Source organism: Clavelina lepadiformis, chromosome 5, assembly GCF_947623445.1.
Source record: "Clavelina lepadiformis chromosome 5, kaClaLepa1.1, whole genome shotgun sequence".
Lineage (NCBI taxonomy): Eukaryota > Metazoa > Chordata > Ascidiacea > Aplousobranchia > Clavelinidae > Clavelina > Clavelina lepadiformis.
Window position 1 is genome coordinate 15,615,669 of NC_135244.1, and position 18,678 is coordinate 15,634,346.

At 35.5% G+C, this 18,678-nt stretch overlaps 1 protein-coding gene across 1 annotated transcript; it reads left to right on the forward strand.

Annotated features, from left to right (window-relative positions):
- Positions 1–7,199: 7,199 nt before the first annotated feature.
- On the forward strand, positions 7,200–11,154 carry LOC143458560 (prostaglandin reductase 1-like). The gene is made up of 9 exons (XM_076955338.1): positions 7,200–7,370; positions 7,688–7,733; positions 9,340–9,390; positions 9,456–9,623; positions 9,766–9,883; positions 9,977–10,129; positions 10,238–10,343; positions 10,546–10,661; positions 10,812–11,154. Exons 1-5 carry the CDS (start codon positions 7,265–7,267, stop codon positions 9,854–9,856), a joined length of 462 nt encoding a protein of 153 aa, XP_076811453.1. The 5' UTR covers positions 7,200–7,264; the 3' UTR covers positions 9,857–9,883; positions 9,977–10,129; positions 10,238–10,343; positions 10,546–10,661; positions 10,812–11,154.
- The last annotated feature ends 7,524 nt before the right edge of the window (positions 11,155–18,678 follow it).

Here is an 18,678-nt window from a genome sequence, read left to right on the forward strand (position 1 = left end):
CATTGGCGCGTGTTAATGGCAACTGGCTTGATTTTTCGTCCCCACCGCTCTTTGACAAAAACGTTCTTTTACAAAATAAAATCTTTCATAAACTTACCTACTGCTGCTTCGAGTTTTTAACGACACACTTATTTCCGGTAAAACTTTCTTTCATTTTGGTCACCTTACGTATGCAAACTTGTTTGGATAACCCTAAAAATTCATCTAAAACAACAAAACCTCCGGTACCCAAAAAATAATTATCGGTTACTGAAATTCACCTCAAAAAGACGAAATTCAACGCAAAGTTAAAAATTTGGTAAACCTATAACTGATTTTTAGATGGTAATTAATTTCCACTGATGCTAACATAGATTACTTAGAGCTTGAAGCAAAATAATTTGTGATGCCACGCAATAGCCTTTATTGTCGATAAAACTTTACTTTACTATTTTAATTTCAATTCATATTCTTAAATTCATATTTCTGTTACAACAAATTTTCGTTTGACAACGACATTGCCTAAGCTAATAATTTAATGTAATAATGTTTATGTTATTGGATGCGCGTTTAAACAGTTGGTGGTAGCAACGTTTGCCTAATTGCCAGTATAGATGTCATTACGGTTATGTTGTTGGTTGAAGAATCGTTGATAAATTTGGTTGTAACAGCATGATTAGTTGCAACAACGCTCTTGAAGTTAGTTGGTGAAACGTTACAGAGATGTTGATTGTAACAACGTTTACACGATTGTTGTTGGTTACAGCAACGTTTACTCAATTAGCTGTAGGTCAGTTTACATCATTGGTTAAAACAACGTTTTGGATACTGGGGACATTATATAACAAAATGTAATAAGTTGCAACAAGGTTTTCGAGTGTAAGTTTTAAGACCGTCAAGAAAACGCTTCAGTTACGAGTTTGAACCTTTTTAGACTATCATGGCAAAACGTTCTTGGAAAAGTTTTTTAAACGTCGCAATTAACCTTCGCAAGCGAAAGAACAAACAACGTTAAATGCAAGTAACCACGATACTTTAAGTCATATATGACAACTGCAAAGCAAACTGGCTGTTGACAAGTTACAATGTGTAGTTGCAAATGGCACTTTCATTAATCGGTTTGCAGTTTTGTTAATCTAAAGTCCATTTTTTTAATCACTTAACTTATATACCATGAATTATAAAAATAACCGAATTATTTAAAATTAATCTTTGTAAATTAAAAACCGACTGATTAGTTTGCAAAATACATGCGTGAGTAGGCAAATGTCACAAATTGCTAAACATCGTTCCTAAAATGCACTGCATGGTTCTATAAACGAAGCCTACGTAGGAATCGTAAAACATTTACATAATTTGGCAAGTATACACAATACATGGATTGTCAAATGTAAAGATGATTTTCAAAATGTACTAAATTTTCTAAATCTACATTTGGTGAAATATTACGAGGTTAAACGTAAGCCAACATAATTTTACCAAATTTACATGGTTCGTGAAATTTACTCAATTTTCTAAATGTACGTTAGGCGTACCTACTGTTACATCTACATATTTGCCTGCTCTGCTACTAAAATAAAGCTTTCGCCTACAGTCATGTGAAAACATACAGTCTTGCCAGCCTGCTTTATCTTTCTTCCTGTGCTGCAGACTTTTATTACATCCTGTCTATTAGTCTAAATATTTCACGATGTTTTGGCTTCAACTATTGCAAGCTTAACTTTAGGGCTGTGAGCTTATGTTAAATAATGCAAAGTAACGTTTTTCAATTTGCCTTTGCTACTAAACAAGTTCGGTCACCTAGCTGAGTTTCTGTATCCTCCAAGATGTAAGATAAAATAACTTACTGCAATGCTGTATTTTGGGCAAATTCTAGTATCTGGAATTTTCACACCAAATCTTACACTTTTAAACAATTTTTTCCCTATAATCTTTCCTAAAAAGTATCCAAAAGCCTTAACTTTGAGCCAACACAAAATTTCAACTTTAGCCTATACCTACACTCAGCAAACGCCGTAACAACAACAACAAACAATCACAAATTAACGTCACATTCGCACTTGACCGGAACTACTTCTACTTTTTCTATTGTGACGTCTTGGATAAGACATTCATCACAATCGCCGTATTCTAATTTCAAAACTGCATAAAATGGTGTAACGGGGACTTCAATACTGATAGGCGAATTGTGGGACCGATAAGACAAAAGAAATTATTTTAACTTCTCACCAAGTTGCTGAATGAATTTCGAAACGTCCTTGTTTTGTAAGAATGTGTACTTGGTTGGGATAATATTAGCATGCTTAATTTTCCTTCTAGACCCATGACCTATTTAAAACATTAAAATTTAATTTTTTGCCTGTTTACTGTCTCTGAGAGCTTTGAGACAGACTATGTGCCCCATGTAATCTATTGAAAAACTACAAATTATCATAATTCTAAAGCATATTTTGTAGCGCAAAAATGGTTAATCCAAACGAACTTTCAGCAAACATTAATTGAACACCGTATTCACAAATATGACTAGTCCACTGTAATGAGCACCGAATTTATAAGTATAGTCCGTGGGTTTTTGCTACACCGATACTCAGCGCAAATCTGTATCACAACGTAACTGTGCGTGGGGGTCAGCGACAAAACTTTTTAACGTGTCCTTTCTTGAAATATTTGACTAAGAAATAAAAGATGGAATTAAACTTTTATTCATATGGACATCTTAAAAAGCGAGCTCACTTCGCTGAACTTTCCGAGCAAGTTGAACATTTGTAATTGTTTACAAGTACTTTGTACAATGAGTGCAAATGGGCAATTTCATTTTTTTCATTTGCTTCATATTCAAAACAATTTTTGAATATGAAGCAAAGCGTATTTATCAATAGTACTGTAGATGAGCTACTAGTCACTAGGCAGTAAGTTGCGTTTCGTAAGCATCAACAAAATCTGTGTCGACCTTAACAACCGCCTTTTCAATGTTTTTACTACACAGCATGCCTACAAAAGCTTTGGGCGTGTTTTCGAAACTATCTGTTACTGTTTCTCGGACCTAGATTTTTCCTGAGAAAGCAGACATTTTGTACCTGTACCACATCAACCTAATTAAAAGTTTTCATAGTTTAACTTGCACCAAGCTCAAAGCAATTCAGTCAATATCAGTAAAACAAACTGCAATGAAAATTCTTTTGTTAACTCGCCTCATTTTATCTTAATTATTTCTTGTGTTCTGTTTCTGCTTCGGGCAAGTGTGTTTTTCTTCCTTGTAAACTACGACTACTTCACGGTTTGCATTGTGACCAATGAACACTTTTTGAGCCGTGAGGTTGTGTTGCTTTGGTTATCCTTATTCTATTATTTCAGATGAACGACTTTACGTTTAATAAAGCTAAGTATAACGGCATCATTTAGTACACGAACCATTATATCAACAATGGCATAACTTAACTGTCATCAACGTTAAACTAAAAGCAAACTATCCGAAGCATAACAGCTGCAAAATAAAAAACTTTCTAACAAGAATAATATAGCCAATATGGTAGTAAGCATATACAATACATTTTTGCACGTGTACGGATGTATTGGCAATTTTGTTGTTGTTTCGAATTACGTGCCGATCCAGATATTATACACCGACGAAAAATTTTTACTTATTCAAAATTTAAGCAATTTATAAGTGGGCACCACGTCTCAAAGGTATAATTGATTAATTAAAGCGTCCAAGTACCTCTTGTATCGCAGAGTTTGTATTGTTGATTTTGGAATACTTTCGCAGAGTTTGTACTTATTTTGTAAACACGTCTTTGTGGTATAAATTTTTTCTATTATGTATTCTATAAAGTATCGTTATTCTCCTAGGTGCTTAATAGCAATAATTAGGGAATAGTGCATTTTATATATTCAGGATTATACTTTCGCTTTGACATTTTGAATAAACTTAGCTAAAATACTATTCTAAAAGTATTTAAACTAAATACTGATCTACCCTCAGTTATGCCACACTGGTTACTTTTTGGTTATCTTCTTGCCTCATTAAATATCAGAAGTAATTAAAAAAAAACAGAACAGCTATTTATATTTTCACATCTTTCCAAACAAAGTTAAATACAGTATTTTGCGTCTCAAATTAACAGTTGTCATATATACCCAATAGATATTACGCCCTTTTTCATCTTATCGAGCCCTGGTACTGGTGAGTCGCCCACAGTTTTGATTATGCTCTGTAGTAAAACCCCTTTGTTACGTTTGTAACTGACTTTGCCTTTTACAAAACTTTCTCGATTTTTTTGCCATGTAAGCCATACGACTGGATCTACTCATCATATTGTATCACGAATTTATTTTACATTTTTTGGTTTAACCGAACGAGCTGGGTAAGCAAAGCAAACGACGAATCCAGCCTAAGATCCTTAAATCCGTAAGACGACGTACCTCTGTATATACACCAATTTACACGACTTAAGATCGTCCAAACCAGCGGTTCCCAAACTGGGGTCCGCGGACCAACTGGGGTCCGCAAAGAAGTTTCAGAGGGTCGGCAATGAGAATTAGTCTTTAAAGCTTTAAAACAGTTTCAGAGGGAGGATATAGTACACGACATGAGACTTGCGCTATCCAAAACCAAACCAAACATTGATGAGTTAATTGTAGCAAAACAAGTGCACCCATCCCATTAAACGCTTATCGTATTTGATAGTTTTTGCTTTTTCTTTCATTTGTGTGGTTTTTGTAATTTTCCTATACCATTCTTTGATATTTATAGGGCCACGAAATATCAAAATAATTGCAAAGAGTCCATTCTTTGATTTTTATAGGGCCACGAAATATCAAAATAATTGCAAAGGGTTCATTCTTTGATTTTTATAGGACCACGAAATATCAAAATAATTGCAAAGGGTCCGCCAGGCAAAATTTTTAGAAAAGTTTGGGAACCGCTGGTCCAAACAAAGGCTGTAGTTTTCTACTTTTCTAAAAACAACAACTCATGTTGCTGTTTCCGAAACGTGCATTGACGGCACGTTTCGGAGCATGCTTAGCACGGTTTATGAATCTGCATACAATTCTGCGAGGTATTTAGTGTGCGCATCATTGTAATCGTGACTGTGCATTCAAAAATCATTCATGAATCATGAAAACCGTTAACCCGTTAACCAGTTTAAAGGTGTAAGGCTGTAAGCGATGGTAAGTTTTTTTGCAACAGCACAATGACTCAGCAGTATCCCATACTTAGCCAACCAGTATTTAAGCCAGGCTTTCAATTGTTGCAAGTTAAAAGTCTGTCAGATAGAAACAGGATTTGATGAAAATCTATGACGCCGGAAGGAAGGCTGTATGTTTTCACGTAAGCGCAGAGGAAAGTTTTATTTTGGTTGCAGAACAGGCAAGTGATGCGCGCATGAAAATAAATGGTGTTTGCAAGACTTGTCAATCGTATAACACGTACACCGGCTGATTCACCAAACAATCAGCGTTTCGTTATAAGAAGTTTTATGAGCTCGTTTCAATTTATATTTAAGGTTACTTTTGAAACTTGAACAGGTTACGCTACAGTAGAAGAGAGGAGTCAAAAGAATATACTGTCTGATAAGGTAACAGATGAAATTGCTGATGAAGTATTGATACATACTGTATTCGCGTTAACGGAAATCTTGTGGGAACGTGTAGACCAGTGCTTTCCAACCTTTTATAACTCGCAGCACATTTTTGCTGACAATTGTTTTCAAAAATTGTGTTTGAATTTGCAATAGCACCCAGTTCACAAAGGCCCGACTTCACGGTATATACTTTGTATACTGCGACTAGGGTGATCAACCGTAATATACTTTATGTGAGAAATATTGGCAGAATATGCACGCCACCGGACCTCCTGTATTGCTAGGTTTCCTGCAGAATTAATAGATTGAAATAATCTGAAAATAGCAACCATTTACCTAAACACTCTCGTCTGCACAGAAATATTGTAAAAATCCGAATAATAGCGAATTGTCATATTATTTTTAAAGTCAAGTTGACCCTAACTGAAACATTTTGGCATGCTTCGGGGCCACCTGAAATAGCTTTGCGCCTCACATGCTGGGAAACGCTAGTGTAGACTACACTGTTATTTTTGAAGGTTCGGCCTGCTGTCACTACTTCGTATACAAGAAAATCGTGCATTCAATTTTTGCAGTAAAGTTTTACCCTATGCAGTTACCCTAAATCTATCCACAAATTTAAATTAAAGTGTAGAATGCTAAAATCTTTCTTTCAGTTTAATACAGCCATAACTAAATTAATAAAACTAAAGTCATTTCAACAAGACTTATTTGTCGAATTGTCGCGGTCGCTCAGAGCTCGTTTTTTATCTGTTCTGCTGGTCGGTTTTGTCTATATTGTGACTGTGTGTCACGAAGTCGGTCAGTCAGCTGTAACGTATAGTTGCTGGAATACGGAGTTTGTTTACGGTAAAGCACTACCTGGTAATAGCACCTGTCGATCAGGACTCAAATATCCCATGATACAAACAAAAAGTATTTCATTATTGCCTATGAGTAAAAGAAAAACAACAGAAAAAGTCACAAATTGTGAAAAAGAGCAGCAATGTGTGCAGGCTAAAACTAAGTATATCCACGATGCATCAATATACAGTACTTGAGTTGATTTTGGTTTGATGAAATTATTTGAGCCATTTTGAAGTTGCTGGAGTGACAACGAATATTCGGTAATTAAACTCCTGTTGTTGTTTTTGGAATGTGCGCCCTCTTAAGAAGTGTTGTCAGTTACCAGCATGTGCGGCAATGAAGACCAGTTTCGTCGAGTGACGTGCCTAGAGGGTATCAAGTCTAAAAGTTTATCGAGCGAGGCTGCTCTGTTCCCATTTTTGATAGAAACCAGGCTGTATTTTGTGATTGCTTTGCGCACGTGGTGTATGAAGTTAATGTTTTGGAAAAAGCCAACTTGCTTAGCCGTCGATGTTTGATACGGCAACGTATAATTGCTTGATGCTATAAATTGATTCAAAATGCATTTTGTCAGTGCTTCAGAGTTACGTACCTACCCGTCAAACAGAGAAGGCCAAGTTGCGTATCACATAAAATGAGTTTTAATTATTGGTATAAAGTGCAAGAGGCATTAATGCTCCTCGGGCTGCGTTGTCTAGCGTTGTGTAATCCATGTATCTTTATATACAGCATGTTAGATCTTTCCGCGAAATTGGCCAGTCGTCGACATTTATCTTCAGTTATAAATGTTTTTCCGCAACTTTCGCAGAGTTTGTACTTATTTTGTAAACACGTGTTTGTAGTATAAAGTAAGGATGAAATCTAAGGTTTATGTAAAAGCAGCTGAATTTGTTGGATTCCCGAAGTTGTCCGATTTTGAGATAATAGAACAAGAAGTGAGCGAAGACCTTCAAGATGGAGGTGAGAATGTTTTGAATAAAACAGATAAAAGTTCAAGTAGAACCATTCATTGAGTTTGCTGGCACTTGGCATATATCGTTGCGTAGGTATCGTTTATTTTTTGTGACGAACTATTTTCTTTTGAGCGAAAGTGTAGCGCAGTGAAACAGAAGCATGCTCGCAAACAATCGATAAACGGTAAAAAAGCGGCAATACCACAAGAGTTTAACACATCCAACATGTTATATATGATAGTGCTATAACAACAAAAAGTTGAAAATTTAGACCACTGCCCAACGAATAGAACTTTGATGCAGAATTACGTTTTGTCTTTTTAGAACTCCTAACTGAAGCCATTTGCGTTGGTCTGGATCCATACACAAGGTAAGCAAACACAAGGGCTAAGTTAAATCAATTTCAAACGAAGTGCTGTAAATGCTGCTTAGCATTATAAACTTGTAATTACTGCTGTTTTTAACAGCTGACTCAATTGAGCATATGCTATAAACTTCTAAATAGACCCTAAATAGCTAAAAAATCGAAAATCTTGTGCTGTACAGGCACTTTAAGCTATACGTGCGGTTTTAGCAACGCAGGGAACAAACTATAATTCGAATAAACTGTAATGGAAATAACTGTAATAAACTGTAATAAACTCGGGACAAATTGTAATTGTGATAAAAAAAATGCTATAAGACTGACTTTGCAGTATTATGCAGACTTTTGCGTAACAAATTAATGGTACTGGCGAACACAATTTTTGTTGCATTGACACGAACACTTGTCCTTGCCTAATTTTGTGGTGCTGAATTAAAATATGCAGTTGATTTTTTCCTTAAAGCTACAGAAATTTTGCAATTCAGCATTTTCCGTTTTAGTGAATCATGCACTCCTAACACAAAATGACAGGGGTTATTTTATAATAGCCATACAGTCTATAACAGGGATCTCATACTCAAGTCTTACCTAGGTCCGCATAAAGAATTCTGAGCATACCAACGGGCCATAACAACAAATTTAAGAAGTACGACGTCTGGGGCCGTCCCCAAACCCCCCGTTTCGTCACAACTATTTCAAAAAAAAACAACCAAAAATAAATAAGTAAGTAAGTGTAAGTTAGTGGTAAAACTATGGAGAAACTTTTGACTAACAACCTAAAATAAGCTAATAATTACAAAAATTTTGCCTCCAAGGGAGGTTAACATCTACACCCACCCACCACTCCTTTTACAGCGCCTCAAATGCTCAAATACAAGCATTAACTGCGAGTGGGCCACTCCTTGTGGGTCCAGTGTTTCTCTCGATCTCAGCTGTCCCATATGTAAATATAGCAGGGATACTTTGGGAAACCTCTCTGATAGCCAAGGAGAGAACTGACCATATTGAGACCATATTCATCTACACAGATGATCCAGTTGTGTTCGTGATATTTGAGTAAGTTGATGACCTATTTTATATCATTATACGTTTCTCTCAAATGTACAGAGTGACCAATGGGGACTCCTCCATAAAGGTTGCGATTGTGTAAAAGAACACATCTGAGGCTCTGCTTAGAGCTATCCAGAAACAGCCTCCATACTGTTGGACTGTACGAGGCAACACCTAATTGCCTGAACAGATTGGATTAACTACGGATAGCAATATAGGCATGCAAGAATCTGTTTTTACGAAAATCAGAATTTTCAAATTGCATGAAAGCTATAGTAAAAACATGTAGACAAAAACCGACCTCAGATTTGGAATCACGCCAAAATCAAATCAACAATCAATTGAAAAATGTCATGCAACAAAAAATTGTTCCCCAGTGAATAAATCAAAGTGTGAGATATGTCGCGTAGTGCATCGAATTATTTTTTCTTAATTTCAGCAAATCACTGTTTAATTATTAACTTTTTCGAATTTGTTGAATTGTTTCTATAGTCCTATACTATTATACTTATATTCAGAAATCGTTTGAATCTTAACTTTTAAATATTTCTGCCTCTAACAGGTTTTGGAAAACAGATATAGGCGAAGAGTTTATTGGATTTCAACTGGCAAAGTGAGTTTCAAAATATCGTCTAATAATGCTTTATGATTTCAATCACCTCACACGTTTCAAAATAGAGTTCTAAAGAGTAAGAACGCTGAATATCCGGAGGGCAGTCTTGTACTTCAACAGACTGGTTGGCGAACCATCGCTAAGAGCAAAGGTGAGCAAGCCTGGTATACCTGCGACGATCTTCCCAAGAATGTCCCACAATCTTCGGCCGTCGGTGTCCTCGGGATGGCAGGGTAAATACAGAATGTTTAAACGTGATGTGAGATCAAGGCGACAGTAATCATTGACGTGACTGGTGTTTATTTTCAAACCTATTTTCTTGCTTTTTATAAAAAGCTGTAAATTTATTTTTCATGTAAATTAAATCACTTTTAGTGTAACTGCACACTATGGCTTGATAAATTTCTGTGAACCGAAAAAAGGAGAAACTGTGATGGTAACCGGAGCTGCAGGAGCTGTTGGCTAAATCGTTGGTCAAATTGCAAAGATTTTGGTAAGGTTTTTAATTTTTATACTTTATCGTTTGCAAAATGTATGCAAACCTCTTTTATATACTGTTACTTATGTTTGACAAGTAATTTGTTAGGGATGTCGAGTTATCGGATGTTGTGGATCTGATGAAAAAGTGGAATACGTGAAGTCAATCGGATTTGACGCTGCCTTTAATTACAAGACAAGTGACTGGGATAAAGCCTTGACCGAAGCGGCACCTGACGGCATCGACTGCTATTTTGATAATGTAAGTGTGCTGGGATAAAAACTCAAAATCCTATATTATACAAAGAAAAGCATGTTTTTTTTGTTACTTTTATGTTGACTTTTGTATCTTAAACGTCTTTTCTTGTAGGTTGGTGGGAAAATATCGAGTGCTGTTATGAGTAAGATGAATCTGAATGGGAGAGTGGCTGTCTGTGGAAGTATTTCAAGTTACAACAGCACAGAACCGGATATGGGTAAGTCGACATTCACTAAAGCTATCATGAAAGATATTGTTGGGACGAAAGAACGCATGAATTTTAATTACAAAATAGGCTACCTTTTAGGCATTGGTAAACCTTTTCTTTAGTGTATAGTTATTGTTTTTGTAATCAACAATATTTTTTTTGCCAACAGTTCACGGCATGTTTTTCCTCTTTTTTATTTTATTTCAAACAGCACCAAGTTTCCAGTTTCTTTGTGTCGTGAAGTGTTTACGTATTACGGGCTTCCAAGCATTTAATTTGGTTGACAAAAAGTCTGCTTATCTAAAACTAAAAACATGGCTTGAAGAGGTATGTTGATATTGTGTGGGATGTTGAAAACGATTTGTAGAGTATCGCAATTTCTGATTTTTGCAAGGTATTTATCAAACAAAAAGGATTATTTTTCAGTTGGTTTAGGTTGAAATATAGTTTTAACTATAGTTTTGCATGTTCATCCAGGGCCGGATTACGACAAAGGAAACTGTGACGAACGGTTTTGAGAATATTCCTCAGGCTTTCATTGATATGCTGAAAGGAAGCAACATAGGCAAAGCAGCTGTGATATTGTGAGATGAAAAAAGCAAGCTATATTGAAACTGGACTAAAAGAACATTTAATTGTAGCGTGCAAATAATATATAGGTTTATGGAACCATGAATATCACTGCTAAAAGCTTATTACGTTTAATTTGTGTTTATTTCCACAAACACGTTATGGCAGATGTATGATAACAATTTTACTCAAGATCCAATTTACTTTGCGAGTGCTAAATTTGTGCAAAATAAATAGAAGTGAACACTCATTTCTTTCTCTATATCAGTACAGTCAGTTGTTCTCGTCAGACTGAAATTGCTTGTTCGCACAAAATCACATTGTTCGTCACGTATAAATCTTAATAAATTATAGGTTTAGGGATTCTGTCAAATAGTAAACGATAATATTCGCATTTCGAAGTTTGACTGCTCAAAAACTTTTAAATAACTTTATAAATATTTACTTCTAAGTTTAAATTTTATCAAAAACTGATGTTTGAGGACTAATTCGGAAATTGCAATATTTTAAACTAATCCATTTTACTACGAAATAGATGAATTGATGCTGGTATAAGTTTATGGTAAAACTTTGAAGACTCCAAACGATATCCAAAAAGCACATTCTGCTTTTGTACTATTTCAATAGTGTTGAATGTGATTTCTATCAAATGAAACAAACTTTGTTTTGTAACGTACGTTTTTTTTGATTAAGTGACCGGTCAAAAGTTTTCTTCTTTCTAAGTTTTCCTTTTTCTGCTTTCCTACAGGTCATGCATGGTTTACAAGGTTTTAAAAAGGTTGACCAAGAACTTACCAAGTTTGTATGGATTTGAATTGTTTTGGAATTTTATACCGTCAAGTTAACCTTTAAATTGCATGTCAAAATTATAATCCATTATGAAAATCATTAGCTCAGGTTTTCGTAGACTTTATAAATAGGTTTGCTGCTATAAAAAGGATAGCAGCAAAGTGAAACGAACTGCATTATTCAGTAAAATTACGGCTCTGTATAAGTATTGGTATGTGGACCGATTTTTTAAAGAAGAAGTAAATGAAATTGGAATGCTGGATGTTGTTACAAACAGTAGAGGATCCAGAAAAATGTGTTGGGAAAAAAACATTTATGCAAACAACATTATTTCGTATTTGTGCAATAAATAGAAAGTCACTCGGACATCCATTGCAATGAAATGTATTATCCCAGTATGAATCGGAAAAGATTTCTATTTGAACCAGTGTCATTTTTGGTGGGGAGATCGCCTCCTACGGGATCGACCCTGGGCAAATATTGACAAATACTAAACTCAAACAACAGTACCATGAGAGCTAATATCTAACGCAATGGTAAAGTAGTGAAAGTGACTATTTCACCATAAGCTGTTTCAGGACCCCATTGTTAAAGATAACTTTTTTGGTGACTTCTGAGCAATGGAATAGTGGTGAGAGCCAGACAGGCATATTAGGCACAGCACTGGAGCAAGTCAGAAAACTTGCCACTGCTAAAATACTTATTGTACATCATGACGTAGTATGAAGGGTTAGCGCAATGGAGCCCGTTTGAGTTCAATCGTTCACCTGGTATGATACGATTACCGGTAACCGGAAACCGGTGAAAAGGGCGCTGTCAAAAATATATTCAGCTAAGGCCTTGCTAATTCAGTAGTGGCTATAAATCGAAACTGGGTGTGTTTTAACAAATCCTTACTTTTGCGGTGGCAAGTGTATACTTACACAAAACACCAAATTGCATTTCAGCTTCAATTATGAGATTCAAAGTACGAAAACATCAAATCTGACGTTGTAAAATCAAAAGTGGCATCACTGCAATGGTCATGACTTGAAAATTACAGGCATCTCTTGGACAAAGCGTTGTAGCTTTAAAACAAGGGAGATATATATATATATAGAGAGAGAGAGCGTTTGGCAATCATTAAAACACTGGTACGAGAGTTTAACTTAGTTTAATCAAAATAAATCATTCACGAACACGGAATATAAGGTACGGCAATAGCTAGAAGGGAAATGAGACCCAAAGCAAGTAAGTTGCCAGGAAAAAAGTTCTGATACTAGAAAAAAGTTCTGATACTAATACTAGAAAATCGTTCAAGAATATCATTTACGCGCTCATATGATATAGGCCTAATATGTGTACAGTAAGACCTCGGTGAACAACCAACCCGATACCCCGATTACTCCAATATAACGATGGTATAAACGCGGTTCAGAATATATTCTTATTGCAAAGTATCCTGTTTTAGCATTCTATTTCTCTAACACGACCACTCCGGAACGTAAACCACGACCGACATTAAGCTGAAATACTGGAAATGAACCTATACACTGTGACAATTTCTTATTTTTCAACACTTTTCATTGTGATCTCAGGAATGAAAAGATATAGCTTATAAGACAAAGTTTAAAAAAGTTCCAATCAAGGAAATAATTGCGCTTATAAGCAAAGTAAAATGGCAAACATTGCCTTAAAACAACCGTTTATCAAAAACTTGTTTAGCCATTGTAGTAGCGACTAGTGAAGGACTAATCGCTATTGTAGTTTTCGCCTTGTTGCGTAACAGGTATTGAATGCATATTAATTGCTATAAAACAGTGGTTTTCATTCGCCTGTCCACAAAACCATTGTGTGATTTTGTTTATTTTATTTTCTTCGATATAATAGATAACCGGAAGGCACTAAATTCCACATACAACAACTTTGAATCAGACTCAAGTACACTTGTGTCACAAGTTACGCTTGTCATTTCGGATTTTCGAAGTCATGATAAGCAATCAGTGTGAAAGCAACGTGTTGAATGTCTGTCTCATTACGACGTAACCCTAGTTTAGTTGTGGTACCAATCAACCCAGCAAAAAGCGGTTGTTTTATAGTAAATAAATAAACGCAGCAAATTTACTGTAAAACTTACATCTGAATTCAAATTACTAGATTCAAAAACAATGATGCATTTGGTAGCACAGAAATGCAAGTTCCCCCTGAGTGAAGTGAAGCGTGACGGCACTACCGACTAACCCATGGGCCCGTTGGCAATCAGTCTTAAAGTTATGATCAAGGTTTAACATTGCTAGATCAATTGCGTATCACTGACTAAAATCCATATTTCTCTGAATGTTAACCACATGCGAATTGCAGATACGTAAGAATATTCAGTGAGTTGTAGAAAGAGAGAGAAAAGTAACCGATCAGCAACGTGTGCAGGCTAAAACTAAGTATATCCACGATGCATCAGTATACAGTACTTGAGTTGATTTTGGTTTGATGAAATTATTTGAGCCATTTTGAAGTTTCTAAAGTGATAAGGAAGATTCCGTAATTAAACTCCTGTTGTTGTTTTTGGAGTGTTCGCCCTCTTAAGAAGTGTTGTCAGTTACCAGCACCTGCGGCAATGAAGACCAGCAGGTATCAAGTCTAAAAGTTTATCGAGCGAGGCTACTCTGTTCCCATTTTTGATAGAAACCAGGCTGTATTTTATGATTGCTTTGCGCACGTGGTGTATGATGTTAATGTTTTGAAAAAGCCAACTTGCTTAGCCGTCGATTTATGATAGGGCAATGTATAATTGCTTGATGCTATAAGTTGATTCAAAATGCATTTTTTCAGTGCTCCAGAGTTACGTACTTCCCCGTCCAATAGAGAAGGCCAAAGTTGCGTATCACATAAAATGAGTTTTATTTATTGGTATAAAGTGCAAGAGGCATTAAAGCTCGGGCTGCGTTGTCTGCCGTTGTGTAATCCATGTATCTTTATATACAACATATTCGATCGCTCTGTGAACTTGGCTAGTCATGAACCTTTATCTTCAGTTATAAATGTTTTTCCGCAGCTATCACAGAGTTTGTACTTATTTTGTAAACACGTCTTTGTGGTATAAAGTATTTCTATTATGTATTTGATAAAGTATCGATATTCTCCTCGGTGCTCAATTGCAATAAAGCCATATTTTATATATTCAGGATTATACTTTCGCTTTGACATTTTGAATAAACTTGACTAAAATATTATTCTAAAAGCCTAACTAGAAATTAGGTTAAAATATTTAAAGTAGATATTGATCTACCCTCATTACCTCACCACCCTCACTGGTTACTTTTTGGTTACCTTCTTGCCTCAATAAATATCAGAAGTAAGTATAAAAACAGAACAGCTATTTATATTTTCACATCTTTTGCAAACAAACTGGAATACAATATTTTGCGTCCCACATTAAAACCTTATTTCAACTCCCAAGTTTCTGTATATTAGCCTACTGAAATAATTTACTTTGATATCTCACCAGGTTAAACTTCTGCTGTCTTAAGCATGATACTGTAGGTGTCTTTTTCAACTTTGCGAGATGCCGGTATAAGGTACCTGTACCGAATAAGGCCCGGTCCCTAATAAGGCCCATTGCTCATATTTCGCAAACCCGTGCAAATAAATGAAAGATTTTGTCCCTACATAAAAACTAATATAAATTCATGATGGTTTACCAGATTTCATCCTTGTCACGTGATCAACCGATTCGCTAGAGCACAACAAAAATTTGATATTTGCAGTTAAGGTGGTTTTGTTAATTTAGAAAAAAAGTAAGTGAGAATTTGGCTGGTTAAATGAACTGTTGTCAGCCGGCTGAAGTTTTCATGTAACAACAAACTTAGTATTGAAAAGGATAATGCACTTTTTTTTGCTAAAATTTTTCTGATGATAAAAATGTGACATTTTTTTCGTGGATGCCACATGCGCCTAATAAGGCCCATACAAGATGCTTGGCTAATTGATGTCCAGACTTCAAGAGTGGTTCCAGTCATCAGTTGGCAAATTGTTGCAGTTACTTTGATGCGCCTAGTGGAATCTTTTTAAATGTTTGTACAACTTAAAATGTGAAATTTCTAATAATGTTATATGTTGTCTATTACTATGTTTTGAATCAAAATACTCACAAAATTGGTGGGTCTTATTAGGAGCCTATGCTCCTAATAAGGCCCATTTTTTGGAATTTTTAATTTCTTTATAAAATTTTTTTGGGGGGTTGTCAGGTATTGTGGTTTTAATATGTTGTAGTCATATACCCTCACTAATAGAATACGATTTTTCAGTCTATTCTCATTTATGGTTCTTGAGTTATTTTCAAAAAAGTGTTAGGTGGGCCTTATTCGGTACAGGTACCTTAGTATCTGTTTTTGTTGTTGTTTTTATATGATATCATAAGAGCAATTTGGATAGAATCTGGAAAGATAATAATTCCTATCATTGATGACGCATAAAATATATAACTATGCATTACGATGAAGACATTTATCACATTAGAAAAAATTAGCTTAACGATTTGTTAAAACTGTAATTTGACTTGAAATTAATGCATTTACTGCATACCATCTGAAATAACTTCGCGTACTGCTAGTGTACACGTACCACACCTTTAGAACCGCTTGTTTAAAATGTCCAACATGTTAAATACGATGTTAGATACTGTAACGATAAAAGGTTAAGAATTGAGATGACTCGAGTTATCTCGAGTCGAGGCCAAACCGAGTTTGAGTTAGATCAAGAGTTAGCTTCTGCAGCCGAAATATTTTTGGAATGCAAAACAGTTGCATTGTTTTTGAAGCGGCCGCAGACCGTGGTGTTTTTTTGAACCAAAACATGACGATTTACCAACATGATAACGCCAACAACACATTGTCCGCAAGTAGAGTAGACAACCCGGTGGCACACGTGTTCCACGAAAAGCGTGTTAATATTACGTTAATCGCCTTTTGTAGGTTTATGAGAAACCAGAAACGTCTCACGTTTTTCATTCGCTTTTCTTGTAAATGTTGCCATAATAACACGCTGGATTATAGGTATAGAGATGTCTGCATTTTATTTTGCAAGAGTAAGGGAGTGTTTTTAAGTCTGGATAGTGCATTTCTTATGCAGACTTTGCATGGTCGCATGATTTCGAACTAAATCTTGCCAGTGTTTGAAGCATGAGTAGATTAAGTGTGATTTTGAATAGAATCAGTCACTTTAATGAATAATTTGCCAGTCAAAATTTTACGGTGAAATCATTAAATTCCTGTTTCTTAAACTCACTGTAGCGCATAAAAGCAAAGCAGAACTTAACAAAACTGTATTAGAAAAAAAAAACTTTTATGCGTGAATGGGCCTTGTTATGTGTTTGCAGATATAACTTGGCCCTCGGTAAATGTCTTTTTCGTTGCCCTCATAGCAAATAAATGATTTAAAGGTGAAGCGAGTGCTGGCAAAAAATGCATTTAAATAGTTTAATCTTTTCTTCTTTCTATGTTATGACTTTCGATCGATTTCATTATATTGTACAGACGCTCATCTGTTGTCAAAAGCCTGACAACGCACATCTTTGTTATGGTTTTCCTTGGTTTTTACTTGTAAAAGTAAAGTTAACAATAAATTAATTTAAAACCTTAATCTTGACAAAACGCTTCTCTTCGGGATCTAAGCCAAAAAAAATTATTAAAGGATAACTTTGCAATTTTTTTAAAAATCACATCATGGTTAAAGGCATCATTTTATTGAAGTCTTTCCTTCAGGGTAAGTCTAACCCTATCTATACTGCGTGTGGCTGACCCTGCAAAAAATGTCATAGCAAAACGTGGGGTACATACAGTTGAACTGTTTGTTGTAGAGACTTGAAATTTGGAGACTTTTCCTAAAAAGTGTTCAGCTATCTGTTCATGTTTGTGTTATAAAGTTTAATGTTGTACTTTGAGATATTGCCATATTTTCATACTTTTGCTCCCTGCTGCCACCGTGAGCGCATCGCAGCGTATTGTTTTCGTTTAATCGTTCTCGCACAACTAACTCAATTAACTGTTCTCTTGCTTTCTCTTCTCACAGTCAGCTGGTTTTCCACGCAATTAAACACAGCGAGAGCGCAGCGAGAGCGCAGCGATCTAAGAAAAACTTGTAGAAATGCATCACTTGTAGAAATACTTAATTTACACAAAATGCACTTTCTTTAGTTTTACAATTATGATGTATACAGGAAGCCAGATGTTTTTGCTACCAGTAAAAACTTGTAACCTGTAAAATTTTGATCAGTTTACGACGTATAGTTTTCGAGTAATTAACGATTGAAAACTTGTGTGCAGTGTCGGCCACACATAGTTAAAATAGTAACGTCGCTCACCCGGTTTACATAGGGTTGTTCCTGTTCTACGTATATGCATAAAAGATACTGTATGTAATGAGTGGCTTGTACACACGCTGAGGAAACGTATCACGTTTCTTAGTCACTTTTTCGTTAAGAAATGTCTACGCTCGCTAGAAGACAGTGGCGTGTTGTAAACACAGTGTTTGTTTTAAAAGAGAAAAAAATGGTAATCACTGATGATAACTCGTCCCTGCGAAGCTTTTTCTTGTTCCAATGTTTTTGGTTTCTTTTTTATTTGCTTGTAGAAACTGCATGGTTTAATGAGTTCGTACAAAATCCTGCCACCGCTAAATCTCAAGCGAATAATATGGTTTATGGTTGAAATAGTCACATTATTGATTAGCTTGCATGTTTTACTTATACTGTAAAATCATTATCGAGCAGTTTTTAAAATCAGAGTAGCAGATAGCGATAAGGGACCACTTAGCAACATCGTTCTCACCCTGATTTGTAGCAACAAGAAGTTTTGCTGCGAATGATGCCCAAACTAATTTTTCAAAAAAGGGCTTGTTGAAATTAAACATTGATTCTGTAAGAAAAGTGACAATTTTACCTGCTGTTGGAGATAGGTAATTAACTTAAAACTGAGGTTTGAGGTCACCAAATTCTGATAACAGGCCGGAA